At 42.1% G+C, this 20,225-nt stretch overlaps 1 protein-coding gene across 1 annotated transcript in view; it reads right to left on the bottom strand.

Annotated features, from left to right (window-relative positions):
* Window positions 1-1,766: 1,766 nt before the first annotated feature.
* Window positions 1,767-20,225, bottom strand: part of KDR (kinase insert domain receptor) — a 42,061-nt gene continuing 23,602 nt past the window's right edge. Inside the window, exons 16-30 of the mRNA XM_044224235.1 lie at window positions 20,017-20,123; window positions 19,451-19,586; window positions 18,977-19,081; window positions 17,525-17,638; window positions 16,864-16,952; window positions 16,131-16,284; window positions 14,107-14,204; window positions 11,762-11,884; window positions 11,499-11,610; window positions 11,114-11,213; window positions 10,603-10,708; window positions 9,397-9,548; window positions 4,522-4,621; window positions 3,938-4,023; window positions 1,767-2,110 (exon numbers count right to left, since the gene is read on the bottom strand). Of these exons, the coding sequence (XP_044080170.1) occupies window positions 1,888-2,110; window positions 3,938-4,023; window positions 4,522-4,621; window positions 9,397-9,548; window positions 10,603-10,708; window positions 11,114-11,213; window positions 11,499-11,610; window positions 11,762-11,884; window positions 14,107-14,204; window positions 16,131-16,284; window positions 16,864-16,952; window positions 17,525-17,638; window positions 18,977-19,081; window positions 19,451-19,586; window positions 20,017-20,123 (1,805 nt within the window). The 3' untranslated portion in view covers window positions 1,767-1,887. The remainder of the gene's footprint in view (window positions 2,111-3,937; window positions 4,024-4,521; window positions 4,622-9,396; window positions 9,549-10,602; window positions 10,709-11,113; window positions 11,214-11,498; window positions 11,611-11,761; window positions 11,885-14,106; window positions 14,205-16,130; window positions 16,285-16,863; window positions 16,953-17,524; window positions 17,639-18,976; window positions 19,082-19,450; window positions 19,587-20,016; window positions 20,124-20,225) is intronic.

Below are 20,225 nucleotides of genomic sequence, written 5' to 3'. Positions count from 1 at the left end.
GGGGATCTCTCACCCCCTGATTTTCATGGTTGGCAATAGTAACAGGCACAAATACTGTTAGAGTACTTTTATCTCTCAGTCCACGTTTTAAGAATCTCAAAAGTGCTCAGAATATAATGAGAGTTCACACATGCATGAATTATTTGTGTAACAAAAAAGAAGGGGAAAAGCAACTACACCTCAAGCCAGAAGTACTTTGCCTCAAAATGGTCATGCAATATTATCGCGTTGTATTTTTTTTTAACTAAGCATACATGTACTGGTTTAAAAAGTATAAACTACTCTATAAAAATATCCTTTATAAGAAGAAGGAAACAATTAAGAATGAAAAACCACATGGCAATTTATCTGATTCCCCCTCCTCCACTTTAGGAGTGGGAGAAATGATAAGAACAGAAATGCAAACTTGCAAAGGGACTCATTTAAGTTTTTTCAATTTTTTTTAATAAAATGGCATCAATTGCTGAAAGCATTATGGCCTTTGTTATGCTACATAATACTGGTATAAAATGTGAATAGTACAAAGTTCATCATATATAATATAAGGTTTTAATATATTACATTTGTTTCTACATAAACAGACTATAAATATATGTGCCATAGCATGTTTTACAGTCATGGTTCCCAGCATCTCACACTATGGTACCAAATGAAAAATACATATTCTTTTTTAAAAAGGAAAGAACAAGGGCAGAAACCAGTAAAAATAGCTTGACATGTTAAAAGTCTAAATAATACAATAGATGTTGTTAAAACTTTGGCTATAAAATAATTTTGAAATCTGGCTAATAATCAGTCATTCAGAAAGTGAACAAACCAAATCAGCTCTTACTAGAGTGCAGAGGCCAAATCGCTAAAATACTGACTGATTGGGGTGAAAGGGGCTGAGTTCAGGGAAGGGAGAAGGAATACAAGAGTAAAATCCCTCCTGAAACTTTGACACCACAGCTTGATCCGGAACCTACTGCATTCAGGCTCAGACATATATCACATCGAGACAGATATGTGGGTCTTCATCCAGAAGAAACCAGAAGCTGGTTTATACAGTCAGAACTCTTCAACACGACGGGGAGTCTCTGTCTGAATGTCCATTCTTTATGGTGTTCTTGAGTAAAGGATCGGCCTGGGAGACAAGGAGCCAGAGCTGCATCATTTCCTTCCTGGGGCTTGGCCAAGAGACACGTAAGAGTCCGGAAGGAACTCTCATTAGGAGTCGGAAACAGCTCAAGGAGCTCTCATTTAGCCCAACTGGGAAGAGCACGAAATCTTCTAAAACCAGCAACCTCATCCGAAGCCTTTACCTTTCCTAACAGACCCCAGGCCCACCTCCACCAGAGCCAACACAACGCATCTGCAGGCTCCAGTACACTCTCAAAGCAAGCCAACATCTTCCTTTCCATCCATCCGAACCCCACACGAACGACTTGGCTCAGAACCCGTATCCTGAACAAAGCTTCTTGGATGGACTCAGCCCTAAAGGTCTTTCCTATCTTCAACACCTGAAGCACTTGCATTGCTTGGTTTATCTTCTGGTTTTACAGAGACGTGTCAACTCCCCAGGAGCTGCCACTTCACGGAGGATGCAGCCATTCCTTGAACTTCTTTTGTTAGAACCCATGGGCAGACCCCCAGTAAGAGGCATCATACAGGCTTTCTAAATGCATAAACAGAAGGTCAACACCGGGAGAAAACACAAACACATTCTTGAGTCACAAACATCTTCTCAGGAAATGCCTACAGGACTGGCTCCCTGCAGTCTGAGGTCCTTTTTTTTTTGAAATGAAAATCAAATGTGGCTACTTCCTAGTGATGGAAAGAACAACACTTGAAAATCTGAGCAGCACCTCTCATGTGATTTCCAGGAGTGGGGGACGTGGGTGCCTCCATTTAAACAGGAGGAGAGCTCAGTGTGGGCCCAGAGTCAGGCTGGAGAATCTGGGCCGTACTGCTAGCTGGTGGTCCAATCTCCACCAGCTTTAACAGTTCAGCCTCCTCGCTGGAGTACACAGTGGTGTCTGTATCATCGGAGTGATACCCAGACTGGTAGCCACTTGTTTGGTTAGAGCCTTCGGATGCCACAGACTCCTTGCTTTTGCTGGGCATCAGTCCGCTGTGGAAGAAAGGACAACCAAATGAGTTCGTGGAAAGAAGGCAGTTCTTTCCCGTTTTACCCTAACCTTGTTCCTGACCCCGTGTGGGCTGTAATCTCCCTGGAGACACAAGCCCCTATCTCCCCCACTTGTTAATCAACGTATCAGGTTTACTCAGACAATGTCTATTTTCAGGTACTAGCATGAGCTAGTAGTTTCAGATAAGTCCTCTTATTCAGGTCCAAGTCTTTCAAGCCTGTGACGAGATGAAAGGCAGTTCTCCTGAGTGATGCAAAGGCTCCAACCAATGGAACGTTTTTATGGCATTGAAGATTGACAGGTTTGTATACAATGATAGGAGCCAAGGGGACTCTGACCACGTAAAAGGAAATTGGGATGTTCTGAGAGTCGATTTCTGCTTTCCTCGCAGTGTTGATTAAGGATTACAAGGCCTATGTACAGTGTTAATAAAGTTTTTGAGCAAATTTAAACTTCAATAACTTGAAGCGTGTGTGTGCAATCAAGCCAGACTGTCAAAAACTGCTTTTTACTCATCAAAACAACATTCTTTGGAAGGACTGACGGCCTAGGTCACTCAGCAGCAACTAGAGAATGTTTTCAATGGCATGGAATCATGACAGACCATAATCATGTCAAAACCTAAAAGTGTAGGCTGTGCTGATCTAAAAAATCAGGATTTACATTTTTCTCAAGCCATTTTGAGGTGTGGGCTTTCCCCCTTAATACATGTTCTACCAAATTATTCGTGTTAAAAACTACAAAAAGGATTTAATTAACTCTATGTTCATTTATGGTTTAAAAGGTATTTCAAATAACTAGAAATACAATTTTTCTTTCAATTCAGCCTCAAGTAATTGAGTTTGGTATCTCAGACAATGGCATGGTACTGGGCACATAGTCACCACTGAATAAATATATTTTACATCAATGAATGAAACATGTCATTGGCTCTAACAAGTTCTCACCCTGGGCCGAAAGCAAATAATACAATTGCACAATGGCAATTTTTAATTTACCTTTTCTTTATGTGAACGTCCTTTTATTTTATTTTACCTTTTCTTTATGTGAACATCCCTCAATAACCCGTGGGTGTTCCCATATTATATAATGTTCAGGTTATAAGTACATCAAAGTCTTCAATTCTCACCTAGAGTGAGTTCACTAGCAAATAAATGACTGCTCTTTATCTTAGAATTTTTATAGAGATTTTCATTTATGTAGTAGGTTAAAAACAGGTACATCTATTCAAAACATCTATAAATTCCTACAGAACCACATGGGGGAAGTCATATTAAAAACCAAATTTAATATTTTTTCCACAATTAAGCCAATGATAATAATAAGCCAAATAAGCTCGCTTCGGCGGCACATATACTAAAATAATAAGCCAAATAATTCAGCCAATAATGTTTAAGTATCTCAAACAAATAGATATTGGCTTATTTATGTATCACACTTCTAAAGACAGATGCACTCATTTAGGTACAGGTTTGAAAATTCTTCAGAGTCCACAAAGATTTTAATCATCTCAATTTAAGGGATTACCTCCAATGACCTTTGTTACTTAGCTGGTACTACATAAACATAAAAATTCCCTGGTATTCATAAATTCTCTATAAAAACTGACCACATCCCCTAATTAATTTCAGATTCTTTTTCAAACGTGGCATGTAATTATTTGTTTGATCAGTTTCAGTTCTTTATTCGTTCAGTTGATGCAAACCAACAAAGACACAAAAAGGGAAAACTGTATCTACACTGAAAGTCCTAAGTTCCTTCTAAAAATTCCTGTTGAGATTTGTCTTTTCTATTTGACTGAGCCTTACCTAAAAGATGGAGCTAATTTGGTTCTGTCTTCCAAGGTTTTCAGCTCTTCTGATGCAAGGACCATACCACTGTCCGTCTGGCTGTCCTTTTTAAGAGACAAGGAGATGGCATAGTTGATTGAGTGTGCACACTGACCAACTACTTAATTAAATCAATTTCTTAACTCATCTATCAGACAATATGCTCCAGTGTTCCCCCGGGGCAGGTAAAGATATCATAGCCAGAAAATGGACCAGGTACAAGAAGAAACAACTGCTTCCTAATAGTAAACTCAGGCCTGGAAGAAAAGAATTCAAGAAGCAGAAGCTGAGGAGACCTAATGCCATCCCACTTTTCATAGTGATACTATTTACACTTGAGTGGAACTGGGCATGAGGCTAGGCTATCTAGAACCTTGGACTAGGGGCTGTCCTTATGGAAAATCCAATGGGGGGGGTACTGATCAGTTTCATCTCCATAACGACCCCATGACACATACCTTTATAACAAGGCTCCAAGACTCTAATGCTTAGGCTAATATTTATCTAGCTAATATTTCATCCTTTGTGTTATTTTTAAGACTATTTTTAAAAGATGTACTTACATCTGGGATTACTTTTACTTCTGGTTCTTCCAACGGGATATCTTCAAATGTTTTTACACTCACGGGCCGGCTCTTTCGCTTACTGTTCTGCAGATACTGGCTGCAAAAGAACCAATATTTTTATTTGGGTGGTGGTATATTTGGCTGCAGAGACCAAAAGTGATACCTAAATTCATTATCTTTCAACCACAAGTTTAATAGCAACCTTCAAAACATCCTTTGGAAAAAGAAAAACAAAACAAAATAAAAATCTTTCTCTGCTAGCACACAGTGAAGGCTTCATTTCCTGTGAGGGCCTATTTAAAAGTATAATCTAAGTGAGGGGCCTAGATGAGCTCCTGTTCCTTTGAATCCTATTTCTGAGGGCCGGGGCTGGACTACAGACAACAACAGCAAACTAAGTGATCAACTGTCTTCTGCACGGTTTCCTGATTGCCGGAGATTCCTCCACTGGGCTCTCGACATATTACAGAGCATTGAACATCTTTCTGGCTACCTCCAGGAAAGTTTTTCTAGACAATGCCCACAAAACAACCATTCAGTGAAAGATGGGCAGAGGAAACACCTACAGATCTCACCCAGGTTCTGTAAAAGACACTGAACCCACCAGGATCTGGAGACAACCTCTTCTTTCTGCATGTAATGGAGGCTTAGTGTGTGTGCGTTGGGTGGGGAGGGGAGCTGCTGAGTCTCACAATCCCCTATTTTCAGCCCACAGAAAGGCTGGTTTTGGAAAAAGGCAGTGGTTCAAGAGCCATGAGATGTTTCATCTATTTCAAAGTCTCCTACTGACCACACAAACTTGGGAAATACATGAATATTTCCATGCCTCTACTGCCCCATCTTTAAAATGTGTTGGCAATAACTTTCCCTCCCTCACTCACAGAGATATCTGAAGGATGAATGAGGTGGGTGGCAAGTGTTCCTAGAAAGAACGATGCTCTATCAGGCAAAGCCTGTTTTCCTCCTTTGAGTTCCAAAGCGTACCAGTTTCCTTCAGGGGTTCAAAGAATAGGACTTATCAGATTAACGTATCACCTGTTTCCTGGGGGTGCTCCTTCCCTGCTATGTGTCTTGGGGTGAGTCTGATTTTGTAAAAAGCACCAACAGTCCAGTGGAAAGAAGGGAAGTTCTTTTTACAACAAGAGACAGGAAATTCACTCTCCACGCTTATCCCAGCATAATTCCTCCCCTTGTCAGGCTTCTGGTCATGTTATATATTCCTGTGTTTTCTGTGACCAAGTGGAATGAGGACACACTTGAGCCAAACAAGGAGAATGTAAATTGAGTCTCCCTCCCCTGGAACCAGGAGGCTGGCTCCTCCCCTTACAGAAAGGAGAGAATGAGGTTCACTAGTGACATCCTCATCCTCATTCAGGAAATTCCACAAAAAAAAGAGGAATAATATATATGGAGACAGAGAAAAGCCCACTTCTCCTGAGTCCAATCCCTGAAAGCGGCTGTTGCTGAAAACTACTGATACCACAGTTAATCATTCATTGATTCACTCATTCAGGAATTCTTTACTGAGAATCTCCCACATGCCGGGCACTGTGCTAAATGGTCCCCCACTGCTCTCTCATAGCGTCTTCATAAATGATATCTGTTAGGGGTGGGTGTCAGTATCCCAGCTTCAGAAGAGGAAACCGAAGCATAGACAGGTTAAGGAACTTGTCCAAAATCACATAACTAGACTGTTTGAGTTATGAGTATCCATTGAAGATTTGAAGCACGAGACTGACAAAGTCAGATGCGCCCTTTAGGAAGCTGACTCTGGTAAAGGAAGGTGAAAACAGGCAATGAGACCAATTTAGGGGCTCTTTTCCATGTCTCTAGAAGAAAGAAGGGCAGCCTGCCCAGGTGAGAGGGTGCCCACAGGGTTTGGGAAAGTAGATAAGATTCCAGAGATATGTGGCACATAGAATCAACGAGAGGGGGTAAGTTTGGGCCATAATACAGCTACCTTAGAAAAAAACAGTTGAGGAAGCTAAGACTTAGGGAGGAAATGGCTGGGACTGGGATTCGAAATTGGCCTTCAGATTCTAAAGCCCATTGTCTTGTTTGGTTCTGCTACCTACTCTACACTGACTCCCTTGGAAAAGCAACAGGAAGGAAAAACTATAAGAGAACAATGGATATGACAGTTCAAGTCTTTACGAAGCACCTACTACGTGCACAGCACCGCTCTCTCCCACGCAGGCACTGACCGTGGGGTGGGACCCGTGCAGGGGAGAAGATAGACAGAGGTGGAGAAAGGACGGTTTCACTGCAAGCAGTCTGAGGTCACAGCCAAGTCCAGAAACATCTAGCCAGGAGGCTGTCCCAGACGTCAATCCACAAGGAGCACTTAATCATCACCAGCAATTAACCAAAATGAAGAAAAATGGTATGCGCCAAAATCTTTCTCTGGGAGAGAAAAGAAATCTTTGATAAGCTACTTGGAGTAGGAGGTGAGACTCCCGGGGGAAATGACGGAGCAACCACAGATGGTCCCCAAACTGCCCTCAAAGAAAGAGGAGTCCAATTAATATGCGTTTTCTTGCAGAAAGCATGCAAACTTGGGGCCAGAGCTGATCCACAGGGGAAATTAGAGACAAAGCGAAGTCTAGACACTAGTGATCTGTCCTGTTCACCCTTCCCCCACACACCCCTCAGCCTCTTTGCTAAATAAATGTTGAACAAATATTTTTAATTAATTTGAAGGGACAGCAAATGATGAGGTACCCACAATGATGCCTCTATTCAGCTCCATGTATAATGTGATGGGATTGAAAACTATCAAGAGGAAGCAAATGAGAAAGAATCCTCAGCTTTTCTACCTAACCGGAAATGGGGAAAAAAAAAAAAAAAACAAAAAAAAACAGAACAAGTCCACTGAGAAGTACCCCAGCCTCATCTCTGGTCCCCCCAGGGAAGCAGAACCAAAAGAGAGCCTCAAAACGAGGTGTGCCAGGTGCAGATGCCTCCATGCTGCGTTTCTTTTAACCCAGATGATTAAAATGTGACTGTGGAGTCTTGTTTTTATAAAAGGAGAAAGGGTTGCAGGGGTGAAGAGGGGGCTGCCAACAAAAGATTCCAATTTCCATTTTATTTTTCAAATTATGGCTGGATAAAAGAGAAACTGGACTGGAAAGACCCATTCGAAAATCACAGACAGAAAATAGGAGCCAGGCCTGGTGTCACATTTGTCCATGCTTCTGGGGATAAATGTTAGCAGCCCTGATTTAGATCCAGCATTGCATTTGGCACTCCCATTACACAAGCATGACTTCATCGACTCTCAGCACCATATGCAAAGCATCCAAGCTAGCCAAGAGACTGCTGTTCAGGTCCTCACTCCACCTGGTCACACAAAACCCAAGGAACAGAGTTCATGATCCAATGGCTTTCTGATAAAGGAATAATTAACACACGAGAAGGCCAGTGGAGCTTGAACTAGACTTTTTAAACATGAGAGTGGAACTATTGGCTTTCAGTTCATTCACCTTTCTCTTTGAGGGTACCTCCTTCTCAGGGCAGAAAACAGGACAAAGAGAAAGACTGGAGGACCTGGATTCATCCTAGAGATGTGATTTTCAGCAGCTTGATGAATAACTATCACCTATCGAGTGCTCTCTAAGTGCCAGGCACATAGAAGTATGTTATACCGTGCAATTCTCAAAATAATCATTTCTGAACACCAGCGCCTTCACCTGGGTCACAGCGAAGAGGAGCGTCAGGTCACTAAGAGGCAGACTTAGTTGTCCAACCAGTTCTATCGGATTCTAAAATCTGGATCTTTAACCACAATTGTTTATGCCCACCAGGGGGTTGCTCTTAGCCTCACATGCAACATCTTCAGCAAGAAAGATAATAGTTTCTCCCTTGCGTAACTCTACCAGTTATCATGTAGGCAAAATCTGATAACGGAAGGAAAAGTTCTTCGAAAAAATGCTGAAAACTCCCAACAGAAATATAACCAGTGGCTTGCGTTGGCTTCTACCCACTCTGGCAGTGTTCCTGCCATCCTATGTGATTCCACAGAACAAACTGTCCAGGGGGCCTCCTCGCCCTTGACCAGGCGGCCTGGCTGGCCTAGAGCTCCGTGTCCCTCCTGCAGCCACAGCACTGTCACGGGTGCGGGCTGGACCCTGTGATCAGGGGAGCCAGTTACAGGAGGAAAACACCCAATGGGGAGGGGCGGGTGGGAAACAAAGAAGTCCCAGGCTTCGTAAAAGGCAATTTTAATATCATAGTGTAGACACTATATCAACTCTTTCCTCAGACACAGGTGTTGGACAAGAGAAAAAAGAAAGCTGCCTTCAGAACCCCTTTCAGATCAGGAGAGGACAGCAGTGCATGTGTTTTAAATAAGTCCAGCATTCCTATTATGCAAATAAAATGCTGAAAATCAGACTAGGGAGGGGCTTCTGAAGATGTGCTGTCCAGTCCAATTCGGGACACATCCCCATGGCACCCTGCATCCTAGCCAGAGAGGTGTAAGTGTGTCCTCATATATGCATAAAACCCTTCCTTCCAGAATCCTTCCAAAGCCATTTAATTCACATTAATAAAAGAGTACATGGGGATAATTTAAATACAGATGTCTATATAAAATTGGTCTCTTTTTCTGGAGATTAACATACTGTGGCATTCCAGCTATTTGCAGCTGCAGGGCTTAGAATTTGAAAGGAACAGCTATGGCAGCAATGTGGACCACAGATGGGGAGCAACTCACCTACCCCGGCCCTCTTCAAGAAGCACTTCCCCTGATAGCAGTCTCAGGGCTAAGGTTAAATATGGAGGTGAGAGGTAATCTTCCTTCCATCCCCTCCCCAAATGACCTTGAAGTGCCCCCATCCCTCCCCCCAGGGGGATGTTGACCATATACAGTACCTGATTCCTGCTGTGTTGTCATAATGGAATTTGGGGTCACACACTTCCTCTTCCTCCATACAGGAAACAGGTGAGGTAGGCAGAGAGAGTCCAGAATCCTCTTCCATGCTCAAAGTCTCTGATATCGGGAGAACAATGTAGTCTTTGCCATCCTGAAACAACAAACACAGAGTGCTATTGTTATGGCTCCTGCCCCTCAAGAACCTTTTCATGAGAAACAAAGGCCATAGGGGCTCCTTGGTGATGAGGTCTGTTGCTTTCATATCTGACAGCAGAACTTAAAGACAACATTAAAGATGGTTTGTCAAAAACAAAAGGGCACTTGAAAGGGATGTGTATACATGAAAGTATGTTAAGAGTTAATATAAATACAAGAGGCGTAAGGGGACCGCCAACAACTGGTCAGGAGGAAGACAAAGCAGGCTGTGGCCAGAGATATGGCAACAGACACAGAGGGCTCAGAAATAATTTCTTCACAAAGCCCTACCTACAGAAGCCAGGTCTTTTAAAAGGCATGTCATCCAATTTTAGCCTCTACATTTCAAGGCAATGGAAAAATCTGATGACAGTCTAGAGAAAAACAATAAATGTGCAGGAAAATGGGTCTTCTGAGAAAAGGTTGTACAATTTAACATTATTTCATCAAGAGAAAGAAAGAAAGGGCAATGTGATACCTTTAAATATTTGAAAAGTTTACTGATAAAAACAGATTTGACCCATTGTCCCCCACCTGTTCAAAATTAAAGTAGGAGGAAATTGGCTTCCATTCATGGTAGTAAGAGGCCATTGACTGGAGATTAAATAACTTCGTAATGGTAAAGATTACAATTCTAAAATCCTCCAGTAGAAGTTCTGGGAGTCTGGGATTTTACTGAGGAAAAGCCATCTATTTTGCGGGCTTCAGAGATCATGCTGCCTGTGCAGTGTAGTAAAAAGTCCTTGAAATTCTGTCCATTGTTGATAGTCTGTGGATCAGCTAATTTTTATTAAGTAAGTGACTGGTTGATTTTACTTTAGAAGAGCATCTGAAGACAACAAAAAGATACATGAGGAGGAATGAGTGGTTTGGATCTCATCTGTCTAAAAGGGGAGTTACAGCTTATAAAAAAAAGCATTATTGCTCAGATCTGCAAGAATATGGTGGCCGTGAGAACGTCTAGGGAGGAGAGAAGCTCTTGGACACATTCTTGGATGGAGGTCACAAACCTGCTGAGCATTAGCTTGTAACAGATTTCCCAAGTGTTCCACCAGCTCGGAAAACGTGGGTCTCTGATTGGGCTCTCCGTGCCAGCAGTCAAGCATGGTCTGGTATCTAGAGAAGCAAAACACTAATGTCATTAACTATCTCCTTCTTCCTCATCTGGTGCTGAGAATAAGCACTTGAATGAGTAAACATTTATGAAAAGTCCACCATGAGCCCAGACACTAAATAGTAATATAACACCATATAAAACACATAACCCTATACTTGGAGCATCAAATATGTCTAGGAAATGTTATAAATTGACTTCCAATAAAAACTAACTGGCGGGTATAGATAAAGTGCTGTTGTTTCAAGAAGAGATGACTCTCTGCTTGAGATTATCAAGGAAGACTTCCAGAGAGAAGAAGGACACGGACGGGGCCATGAAAGAGGTCTGTATCATGAAAAGTCTTCTGGACAAGGGAGGTTTTTATGTACGAAGAAAGGATAGAAAGATATTTTTTGAAGTCTTACATTTCTGGTGTGGCATAATCAGGGGCCCTCATTCGAGTGCCTTCTTTCAATCGCCTACAAAATTCCTCATCGATCTTTACTCCAGGATATGGAGAAGCACCTAGAATAAAACAGGAATGGGACATTATATGATTTCATTTTTTTCTTATAAAAAACCCTGATTCTTGAACATCATCCCAAATATATACATACATATATGTATGTACACACACACACACACACACACACATATATATATATATATATATTTTAAACTATCCAAAGCTTCCAAGTAACCTTCACCAGATAAAGGTGGAATGCAGGAAAGGAAAAGGTGCACTGGGGCCACTGACTTGTATCATTCTCTTGGGAGTATGGATGGAGGGACAAAAAACAAGTGACTTACCTAGCGAAAATATTTCCCAGAGCAAGACACCAAAAGACCACACATCACTCTGAATTGTGTACACTCTGTCAAAAATTGTTTCTGGGGCCATCCATTTCAAAGGGAGGCGAGCCTAAGAGGGTAGAAGACAAGGAATCAGAACCCAACTTAGCACACATCTGAAGAGAAAACTTCCTTTGTTCCCAACGCAGGTCCTGAAGCTTGCAAAGACGAATTTGGATCCTGCAATTTAACAGAGCACTGGGTTCATCTTTGAAACTTACATCTCCTTTTCTGACATAATCTGGGTCTTTATAAATATCCCGGGCCAAGCCAAAGTCACAGATTTTAACCACGTTCTTCTCCGACAAGAGGATGTTGCGTGCAGCCAGGTCCCTGTGGATACACTGCAAAAAGAATCGTGTGTGCGTTAGGTCTCGGCACAGCTGATGTCTTCTGCACCTGTTGTGATCTCATGCTCAAAAAAGCCCCACTTCAGAAAACCAACTGATTAACAAGCACCGGGCTAATCTCTTTCATCAACCCTTCAAGAAAGAAGTCCGATTTTTGTGGAGGCACACATCTGCTTATCGCATAAAGAGTCCCAGACTTTGGAGTTAAATAATTAAGTTATAGTATGATGACGGAGTCATAAATAGACTTCTCTTGGACACAGTTAAAAATGTGTTTCTGGTCACATCCACATATCCCTTTTGCTTGGCACCATATATGGTTAAAACCTGTTATTCTAAGGAGGCCCTAGAACGCCCTCCTACTCGGAATGAATGCTCAGAAATCAGGCGCAAGGGGTTCTCCTTCATTTGGTGCCCTTTGTTGGTTTCTCAGTTCCATACGGAACTGAAACTGACCAGCTCTGATCAACCGTCCCCTGTGGGGCTCATCCTGTTTCAAAGTGTTGGATTATCGTAAAGGTCTATGAAAGAGATTTCAGCTTCTCATGGGTCAAGTTGATTCTCTGGTGCACTAAAAAAGGAAAACCAAATTTGTCCTGCTTTCTCCCCACTCTTTTCCGGTCCTCAGTGTCTCTCTTCTTGATATCACCGTCTTCATCTAACCTCTTACTACTGAGCAGCTTTAGCTTCACCTGGTGGATTTGTTGGGGAACAAGAGTCCCGGGGAATATTTGTAAATGAATGAAAGGCTCCGAGGAGAATTCTGAAGCCAGCACAGGAGTGATCACAGGAGCCAGGCATAGCCGACCACCCCATACCCTTGTCTCCGTGTAGCACTTCCCTCTGAAAGAGGCATATACAGAAGTCTTCGGCCAAGCATGACTGAGCAAGACAGGAGCTTCCAAAAACCAGAAAGTCCTCTCTACTTTTCCCCCAACCAAAGCTTCTTTTTTTCAGACCAAGAAACGGGTGGTTTTCAAGAAACCAGCTGGTAGATACAAGGGAAGTTAACAATCCCCACCCCATTCCCTCCCCGGTCGAAAGTTACCCTGACTCAACGTATGCTCTGGACTTTAAAAATAATAATAAAATAAAATCAGAATCTCCAAGAAAGGCAAAGGGCCCTTCTCTGTGGGAAAATCCCCTAAGACCACTCTGCTCTCCTTTCCCCTTGGGAGAAAGGAGACAAGAGCTCTCAGACAGAAACTTCCGAGATCCTGAGGTTCGGAAAGCTACGACGAGCTTTAAGCTTCAGATAAAGAAATGGGTTAGAGATTTCACCCTAATTTAGGAAAACAAAAACAGTAAGTCTTTCCTTCCCTCCAGGAGGGTGCAACCAATGCATTCTGTCAACTGATCATTTTTCCTGAAGCTTAATTTGAATTCTCCTTGTTTAATATAAAACCATCCATCCTGCCCTTCCCAGAGGGGTGACTTCAACCGACCCCGCTCCTGCTGTGGTGTTTACAGCCGCTGGAATATTTGTAACTTGTCACGTCCCCACCGCAGCCTTTGTTTGGCCTACTTTTCTAATTTTAGCTTTTATAATCGCTCTCATCTGAAGCCTGTCCTTCCTGCTTTCTAATTATACCACTAACAAATACTTTTTGATGGATGGAGATGAATGTAAAATAAATTAAAAATAGACTCTCTCACACCAAGATATCTGCAAGTCTCAGTTCCTCACCTTTCCTAGGTCGCTGCTCAGATGTCAAAATCTTATACAGCCTTCCTGGTCCATTCTGTTTAAAATCGGTGTACACAAACACAGAAGTGCATGCACACACGAACATACCATTCCTGTATACTCTCTAACCCTAACCCTTTCCTGCTTATTTTTCCCCATAGGGCTTATTCCCATCCTACCTACTACGTAGTTGACTTGTTTATATTGTTCACTGCCTGTTCGGCCCAGTAGGATGTAAACTCCATGATGGTGGAGAGCTTTGCCTGTCCGTTCACACAGTATCCTTAGCACTGCCTGCATTTAATAGATGGTCATTAAATATTTACCACATGAATTAATTAATTTCATGAAATCCTTACACCTCCTTAAATTAGCAGGAATGGGGCCTTTCCAACAGAACTCTTTAAGTAGTCCCAGCAGTGGGGAACAAATTACAGTTCCAAACAAACACCGGTAGCTGGCACTGGACATCTTACTTCCAGATCTGCAATCCGAAGAGGTACTTAGGGTCCCCTCTGAGCTGTCTTACCTTCCGTGATGCCAAAAACTCCATGCCCTTAGCCACCTGGAAGCTATAACAGATGAGATGCTCTAAGGTCAGGAAATTCTTGTACAGATCTTCCGAAACTGTGAGAAGATGCAGGAGGACAGAGATCAGTATTGCCCCCAGAAACTATTAGTTTCTAAGTTTGTTAGAGTAAGCTTCCTTTTAACACTTAGGAGTTAAACTTCTGGAAATAAAAGCAGAGAGAAAAATGCCTGTATCTTCTGTAAATTTGCTGAATCCTCGTATTATTAGCTTTCATCATACCCCTTAGCCAAAAAATGTTGGTTTTTCCATCTTAGTCAAATTGGACCAGCAAATCCAGGAGACAGAAGGGAGGTGCGTTTGGCAGAGATGGCAGAGAGCAAAAGAGGACTTTTTTAAGTCTGCTGTTTTAAATTGTTTTTTTTTTTTCATGTACCCAGAGGGATAAACAATAGTTTCATATCAAGAACTCTAAAAATAAAACAACAATATTCAGGGTCATTGAATCTTTTCTCTCCAGGGTTTGTCCTGGGACAAAGGCCAAAGGTCAAATTATAATCTACAACAGATAACTAAAAATATCAGAAATATATTCACTTCTCTCACTTTCAAGCTGAGAAAGTGCTATAAACACATTAAAACAGGCCTGCGAGGATGCTCTTTTCCCTTCAAGGCTATGAATGAGAGGTGACAGGAACATCGAGAGAAAGATGGTTTTACGTAAATTGGTGGTATTTATTTCCATGCAGCTGGTACAAATAAACACTAGGACATTAATGGGTGTTTCAACATGATCACTTAACTCTGGTCAGATAAGATAAGACATGGCTTCTCTCCTAGAGACAAATACCAGAGTAAATGAAAACTCACTTGTAATAATAACCTCGTAAGTATTAAAAAGACTGAGAACATTTTCTCAATGATTTTTTTAAGCTTAGGGTTAGAGGGCCCTCGGTGAACCATTAGTGAAACCCTTTCATTTTCCAAATGAAGAAATGGAGGACAAATTCCAGGCCACACCCTTTCTTCTCCAACTGAGTAGCCCAATCCTTTGGGTTTCCAGCCCACTGGCCACCATTTTGTGAGAGAAAAGGACGAGACAGAGAGGGCCCCACTTGGCATGGGCCCAGTTACATGAGATCGAGATGGCCTCTCTATACTCTTCTAGACTGAGACCCAGCATCATACATCCTGCTCGGCTTCTAAGAGAAAGAAGCCAGATTTAAGTTCTATCTGTAGCCTCATGTCTAAGGAAAGGGAAACAGGCTTCTTTCACTATTTCATGACTGGGTTCTGCTAAGATCATGCCTCAAGAGGAGCCAGATATCAGGAAGCCCCATCCCTATATCCATGGGGCTGTCTCTGCTCCTTCTAAGGGAAGCAGATCAACAGTGTATCCAGGAGCTGGAAGAAATCCTGGAAATTAGACTGCGAACACAGCTCTACTCAGAGAGAACACTAAAATATCACTGGAAGCATAACTGGATATAGAAAAATATGCTTACCAGGGCTCTTCCGAGGAAGTACAGTTTCAAGAAAGACTCGATAAGCCCCTTGGAATGGGGTAGAAACAGCAGGTAACCCCTACACTGCCTTGAAGAGTTTGGGTGACTTGGCAGAGTGGGGCTGAACTGCTCAGGGCAATGTGGAGGCGATCTACTGTCAGAGAGCCTCCTTTGTCCTTAAGGAACAAAGCACTGAGCCTCACCTGCTACTAGATGCTGAACCAATGGTCTCAAAGCATTAGTGTGGTTGTTGCTGACTGTTGAGCCCGCCTAGGGTACCAGGATTTCTCAGGCTTGCCCCATACTGTGCCTCGCAACCTAGACAGCTGCTTAGTTAGGGCTTCCACAACTCACTTTTGGGAAAACTGAATGGAAGCAGTCTAGAAATGTAGGTCTCTTCCAAATATTAGGGAGTACTGAACTTTTCCGAGGACAGAATTTCTCATAACACTCTACCACCTTCTCTTTCTTGCAAGAGTACGTGTTCGTGTTAAGTGTGGAAAAAGCAATGGCAGATACCTTCCTCTTCCTCCACATCACTGAGGGATTTCTCCTCTACAAATCCAGAGCTGGCTGAGCTCTGACTACTGGTGATACTGTCCAAGCGGCGTTTGGGATCCATAGTGATTTCCCCAACGTATTCTTTCCCTTGACGGAACCGTGCCCCTTTGGTCTATAAAGAAGCAAATGGACACACTCCTTGAATACAAAAGAGATCTCTAGAAAACAATTATAGCTAGCTATTAAAAGCAGGTAAGAAGGACATCAGTTTCAAGAATATGGAATCTTTAGGCTAGAATCTGGGGAAAGAGTTCTACATAATAGATTTTCTTCCATAAAGCCTAGTTTCTTCTTTAGCTTAAAGAAATAAACACCTTGTTTCAGGTCTATTCCAGACATGCTTCTGGCATTAGGACATTAGGGTGCTCTTTACCAAGGGACTGACACTCCAGGGGACCAAATACTGCTAGGAGAGAGAGAAAATAATCCAGAAACATCCTTCCCTTTCCTTAATCGTGCCCACCCTCTCCCCTCCTTAGGCACCATCTCTAATGGGTCAGTAGATTAGAGTCACAAAAACAAAAACAAAAAACCAAACATGAAAAGATATGTGCCCCAGCAGGTAAAAGAGGAAATTAAAACAACCAAAAGAAGACTCCTCACAAGTTCTTCACAGCATTTTAACAGAGAAAGATTAACCTGTATTTTCCTCCATTTTACAATGTGGTCAGAGCTGAGTTCAATGACATACCTTGTAGGGGACAAATTCATTTCTCTTGTTCCTTAAGTAAGTTGACAGGTTTCCAAACTTGCAAAATTCCACTATCACCATGAGTGGCCCTGCAGACAGCAAAGCATGTCAAGAAAGGAAAATGTTTCCATTCATGTATCTCATCAAGTGTTTAGCACATGGATGAACCAGAAAAATCATAGAAGGACAATACAAACAGTCACCAGGACAGGATCATCAAAATCAGCTGGTCGCAATGCCCTTATAATGTATCTTTTCTTTTACCAACTGGCAATTCCGCACAAGAAGAACCAAAATTTCAGAAGAAAATCCAACCACTTGCTTTTCAGCACAATCACTTAAGAGGATTTCATTTTAGAGCGAACTACTCTTAAGGTCTTTGCTTTCAAGTTTTTTGAGAAGCTTACTTTTCTCATCTGAACCTCTTATACAAGGAGCAAACTGTGGTATAACGAGATGGCATTTTTTAATTCATAGGAAGTTCTAGAATAATTTATAGTGCCCATTAAACCTCCATGAAATATATTTATATCAGGAATCTGGCAAAGTATTCTAAGCTAAGGAAATCAAGGCCACGGGAGCTGAGTGGTTTCCTTGAAACACCAGCAGAAAATCATATGCCAAAATCATTAGGCAACCAGAACCATCCACAGATACTCACCTCCTGGCTTGGTACAGGCTCCTAGAAGATTGACCACATTGAGATGATGGCCAATATGAATGAGGATCTTGAGTTCAGACATGAGCGCTCGGTGTTCACTGTGTGTTGCTCCTTCTACAAATATATGGCAAAGAGTGAAATCATAAATGTGGGTATTAGCTTAGGAGGATCAGTGCCCCACTGCATGCATGTGTGCAACTTACCCTCTAGGGATAATAAACTGTAACCAAATTTACAGACTAGGTACATTGAAAGTCAAGTATAAATTCTATTTCCATGTCTAAATCCAATCCTTACTTTAAGTGCACCCAGAATGTTTGATATTTAAAGGAATCCATTGTGAAGTCTTTTGCAAAGTGGGGAATACATCTGCAAAGGGAATCATGCCCAGATTTTCCTCTCTAACAAAATTGGATTTTCATATATCAGGTTGACTATGCTTCTTAGGGCCTGATTATTTCAGTCCTTCCTGGTAAGGAAGCAACACCATGTATTAAATACCCTTATGTGTTAGGGGCTATGCTCAAGTTCCCGCCAATCAGTGCCAAGAAGGAAACTTAACAGGGGCCAGCTGGCAAGGCCAACTGGCACAAGAGCCTGATGAGGCTAGAACTGCAAGTGTGATTCTGCACAGACCGGTACACTTCCCTCTAATTCACACACACGGTCCACACCTCAGACCCTGATGAGCCACCTCAAAACTGCACACTCCCTTAGCCACAAGGGAGAATAGGCAAAAGGCGAGAGATGGCTTTGAAATGCACACGACCTACCGGCCAAGGGTCTGTGGCACTGCCCTCATCATGAAAGCACATCACAACTGGAGCCAACAGCTATAGATGCATCACCTCCCCAAATTAAAATGACAAGACCAGAATTCCATTACTATTAGGGTTAACCATTGTTCATAAAGCTTTTAAGTTCTTAACATGTCACCTGTGGTCCTTTTTTTTCCTAGACCAACCATTATCTTTATAGGAGAAAATCTTTCACATATTCCAATTCTAGGAAACATGTTGTTTTTGTGCTCTACTATTTTTACTTATTGTATTAAATCTCTTTCCATGTCTCTACATGGTCTATAATTATCTCACTAATGCATCATAATAAATTAAGAAACAATCTTTACATAACCAAGGTATTATTTTCTTATAGTCAGGACACTAAGTACAGTTGTATAAGCTATGCCCTGCACAAGGGCTCTCAGGCAAGTTGGGAAAGGGGGTGAAGCTGCAGCCCATCCTCAACTTTGCCTGCCAGGCCATGCACCTTGCCAGGAGGCTATAAAAGAGGAACTTTTCCTGAATCCGTACACAGGTATCACCTAAGCCAGCTGCACGCTTGGCTAGTGGGCTCACCTAACCACAGAGGTGCTGATGCAAGGCTTTCATCATGCTTCCGGACCAGATGAAACAGAGAGAGGGATATATCACCATTTAATTTTGCCTTTACCTTTTAACATTTTGACGGCCACTGTCTTGCAAGTTGCTGTTTTGTCGATTCCAAAGGCATCTGCTTCAATCACTTGGCCAAAGGCACCACGGCCAAGAGGTTTACCTACAGTCAATGATGACAGGAAACAAAACAGACTTGGACTATGACAGGACCAAAGTGGCATGCAGAGATTCCGACTGGATTGGGTCATCACACATCCCAGTTTAACTTGGAAGAATTCAGCTCAACTCCCTTATAGTGGCTGCATTATTTAATACCTCCCCCTTTGCTCTCCAAATGTCCTGCTTTGGATAATTGTACAGGGACCCTACTTCTAAGTGACTAAAAGGATGATTACTCAAATTCAAAAGACAGAATGAATATTCTGAACCTGGATCCAACATGTGAAGAGACTAGATTTGTCAACATCCTAAAGGAGGAAGAGAAGTCCTGGTAAACCCAACATCAAATTAATATCACTTAAAAACACACCTAGTTTCAGCCGGTCTCTGGGGAACTCCCACTTGCTGGCATCATAAGGCAGGCGTTCACAGTGCTCATCCAAGGGGAGTTCATCTGGATCCATGACAATGGACAAGTAGCCTGTCTTCAGTTCCCCTCCATTGGCCTGGAAAGCATTATTCCTTCCAGTCACATATGCTCTGTTGTCTGGTTGTTGTTTTTGTGTGCTTATTATTGTTGTTTATAGAAGCCCCATTCCTGATGTCTCATTCTCAAATAAAACTCATGAAGTTTGAGAGTAAGTCCTATTATAATCCTGTATCCAGTGTCCCCTCAACCCCAAATGAGCTTAGAATGAAGTAGTTAAATCTTAATTACACTAGACAGTCCAAGCCCTTGTCTCCTCTAGTGGCTTCTATCAATTAAAGCCCAGTGGTCCAGCCAAAAGAAAGTGGGAAAGAATGTTATTGTATTGAAATAAAATTGTGCCCATTGAGCCAATAACAATGGGAAGAAACAACTCAAAGAGCCCCAGTCAGCTTTCATTAATCATGAAAACCAACGTACATGGGATAGAAGGGAAATGATTTTGTTACCCGCTTAACGGTCCGTAGAACGATGACAAGTAATAACCAGAAGAACATGGCAATCACTGCTGTGCCTACTAGAATAATGACTTCCAAGTTCGTCTTCTCCTGGGCACCTGGAAAGATGAAACTGAATGAGCATCAACAGTTGAAAACTCATACCTTTTGATATAAGATGACAAAGTTCTACACTAAAGCAAGATCTCAAGTTTACCAAA

The sequence above is a fragment of the Neovison vison genome, chromosome 11 (assembly GCF_020171115.1).
Source record: "Neovison vison isolate M4711 chromosome 11, ASM_NN_V1, whole genome shotgun sequence".
NCBI classification, from domain to species: Eukaryota; Metazoa; Chordata; class Mammalia; order Carnivora; family Mustelidae; genus Neogale; species Neogale vison.
Note: the sequence above shows the minus strand (reverse complement) of the source record. Positions and strands in the feature narration are given on the sequence as shown.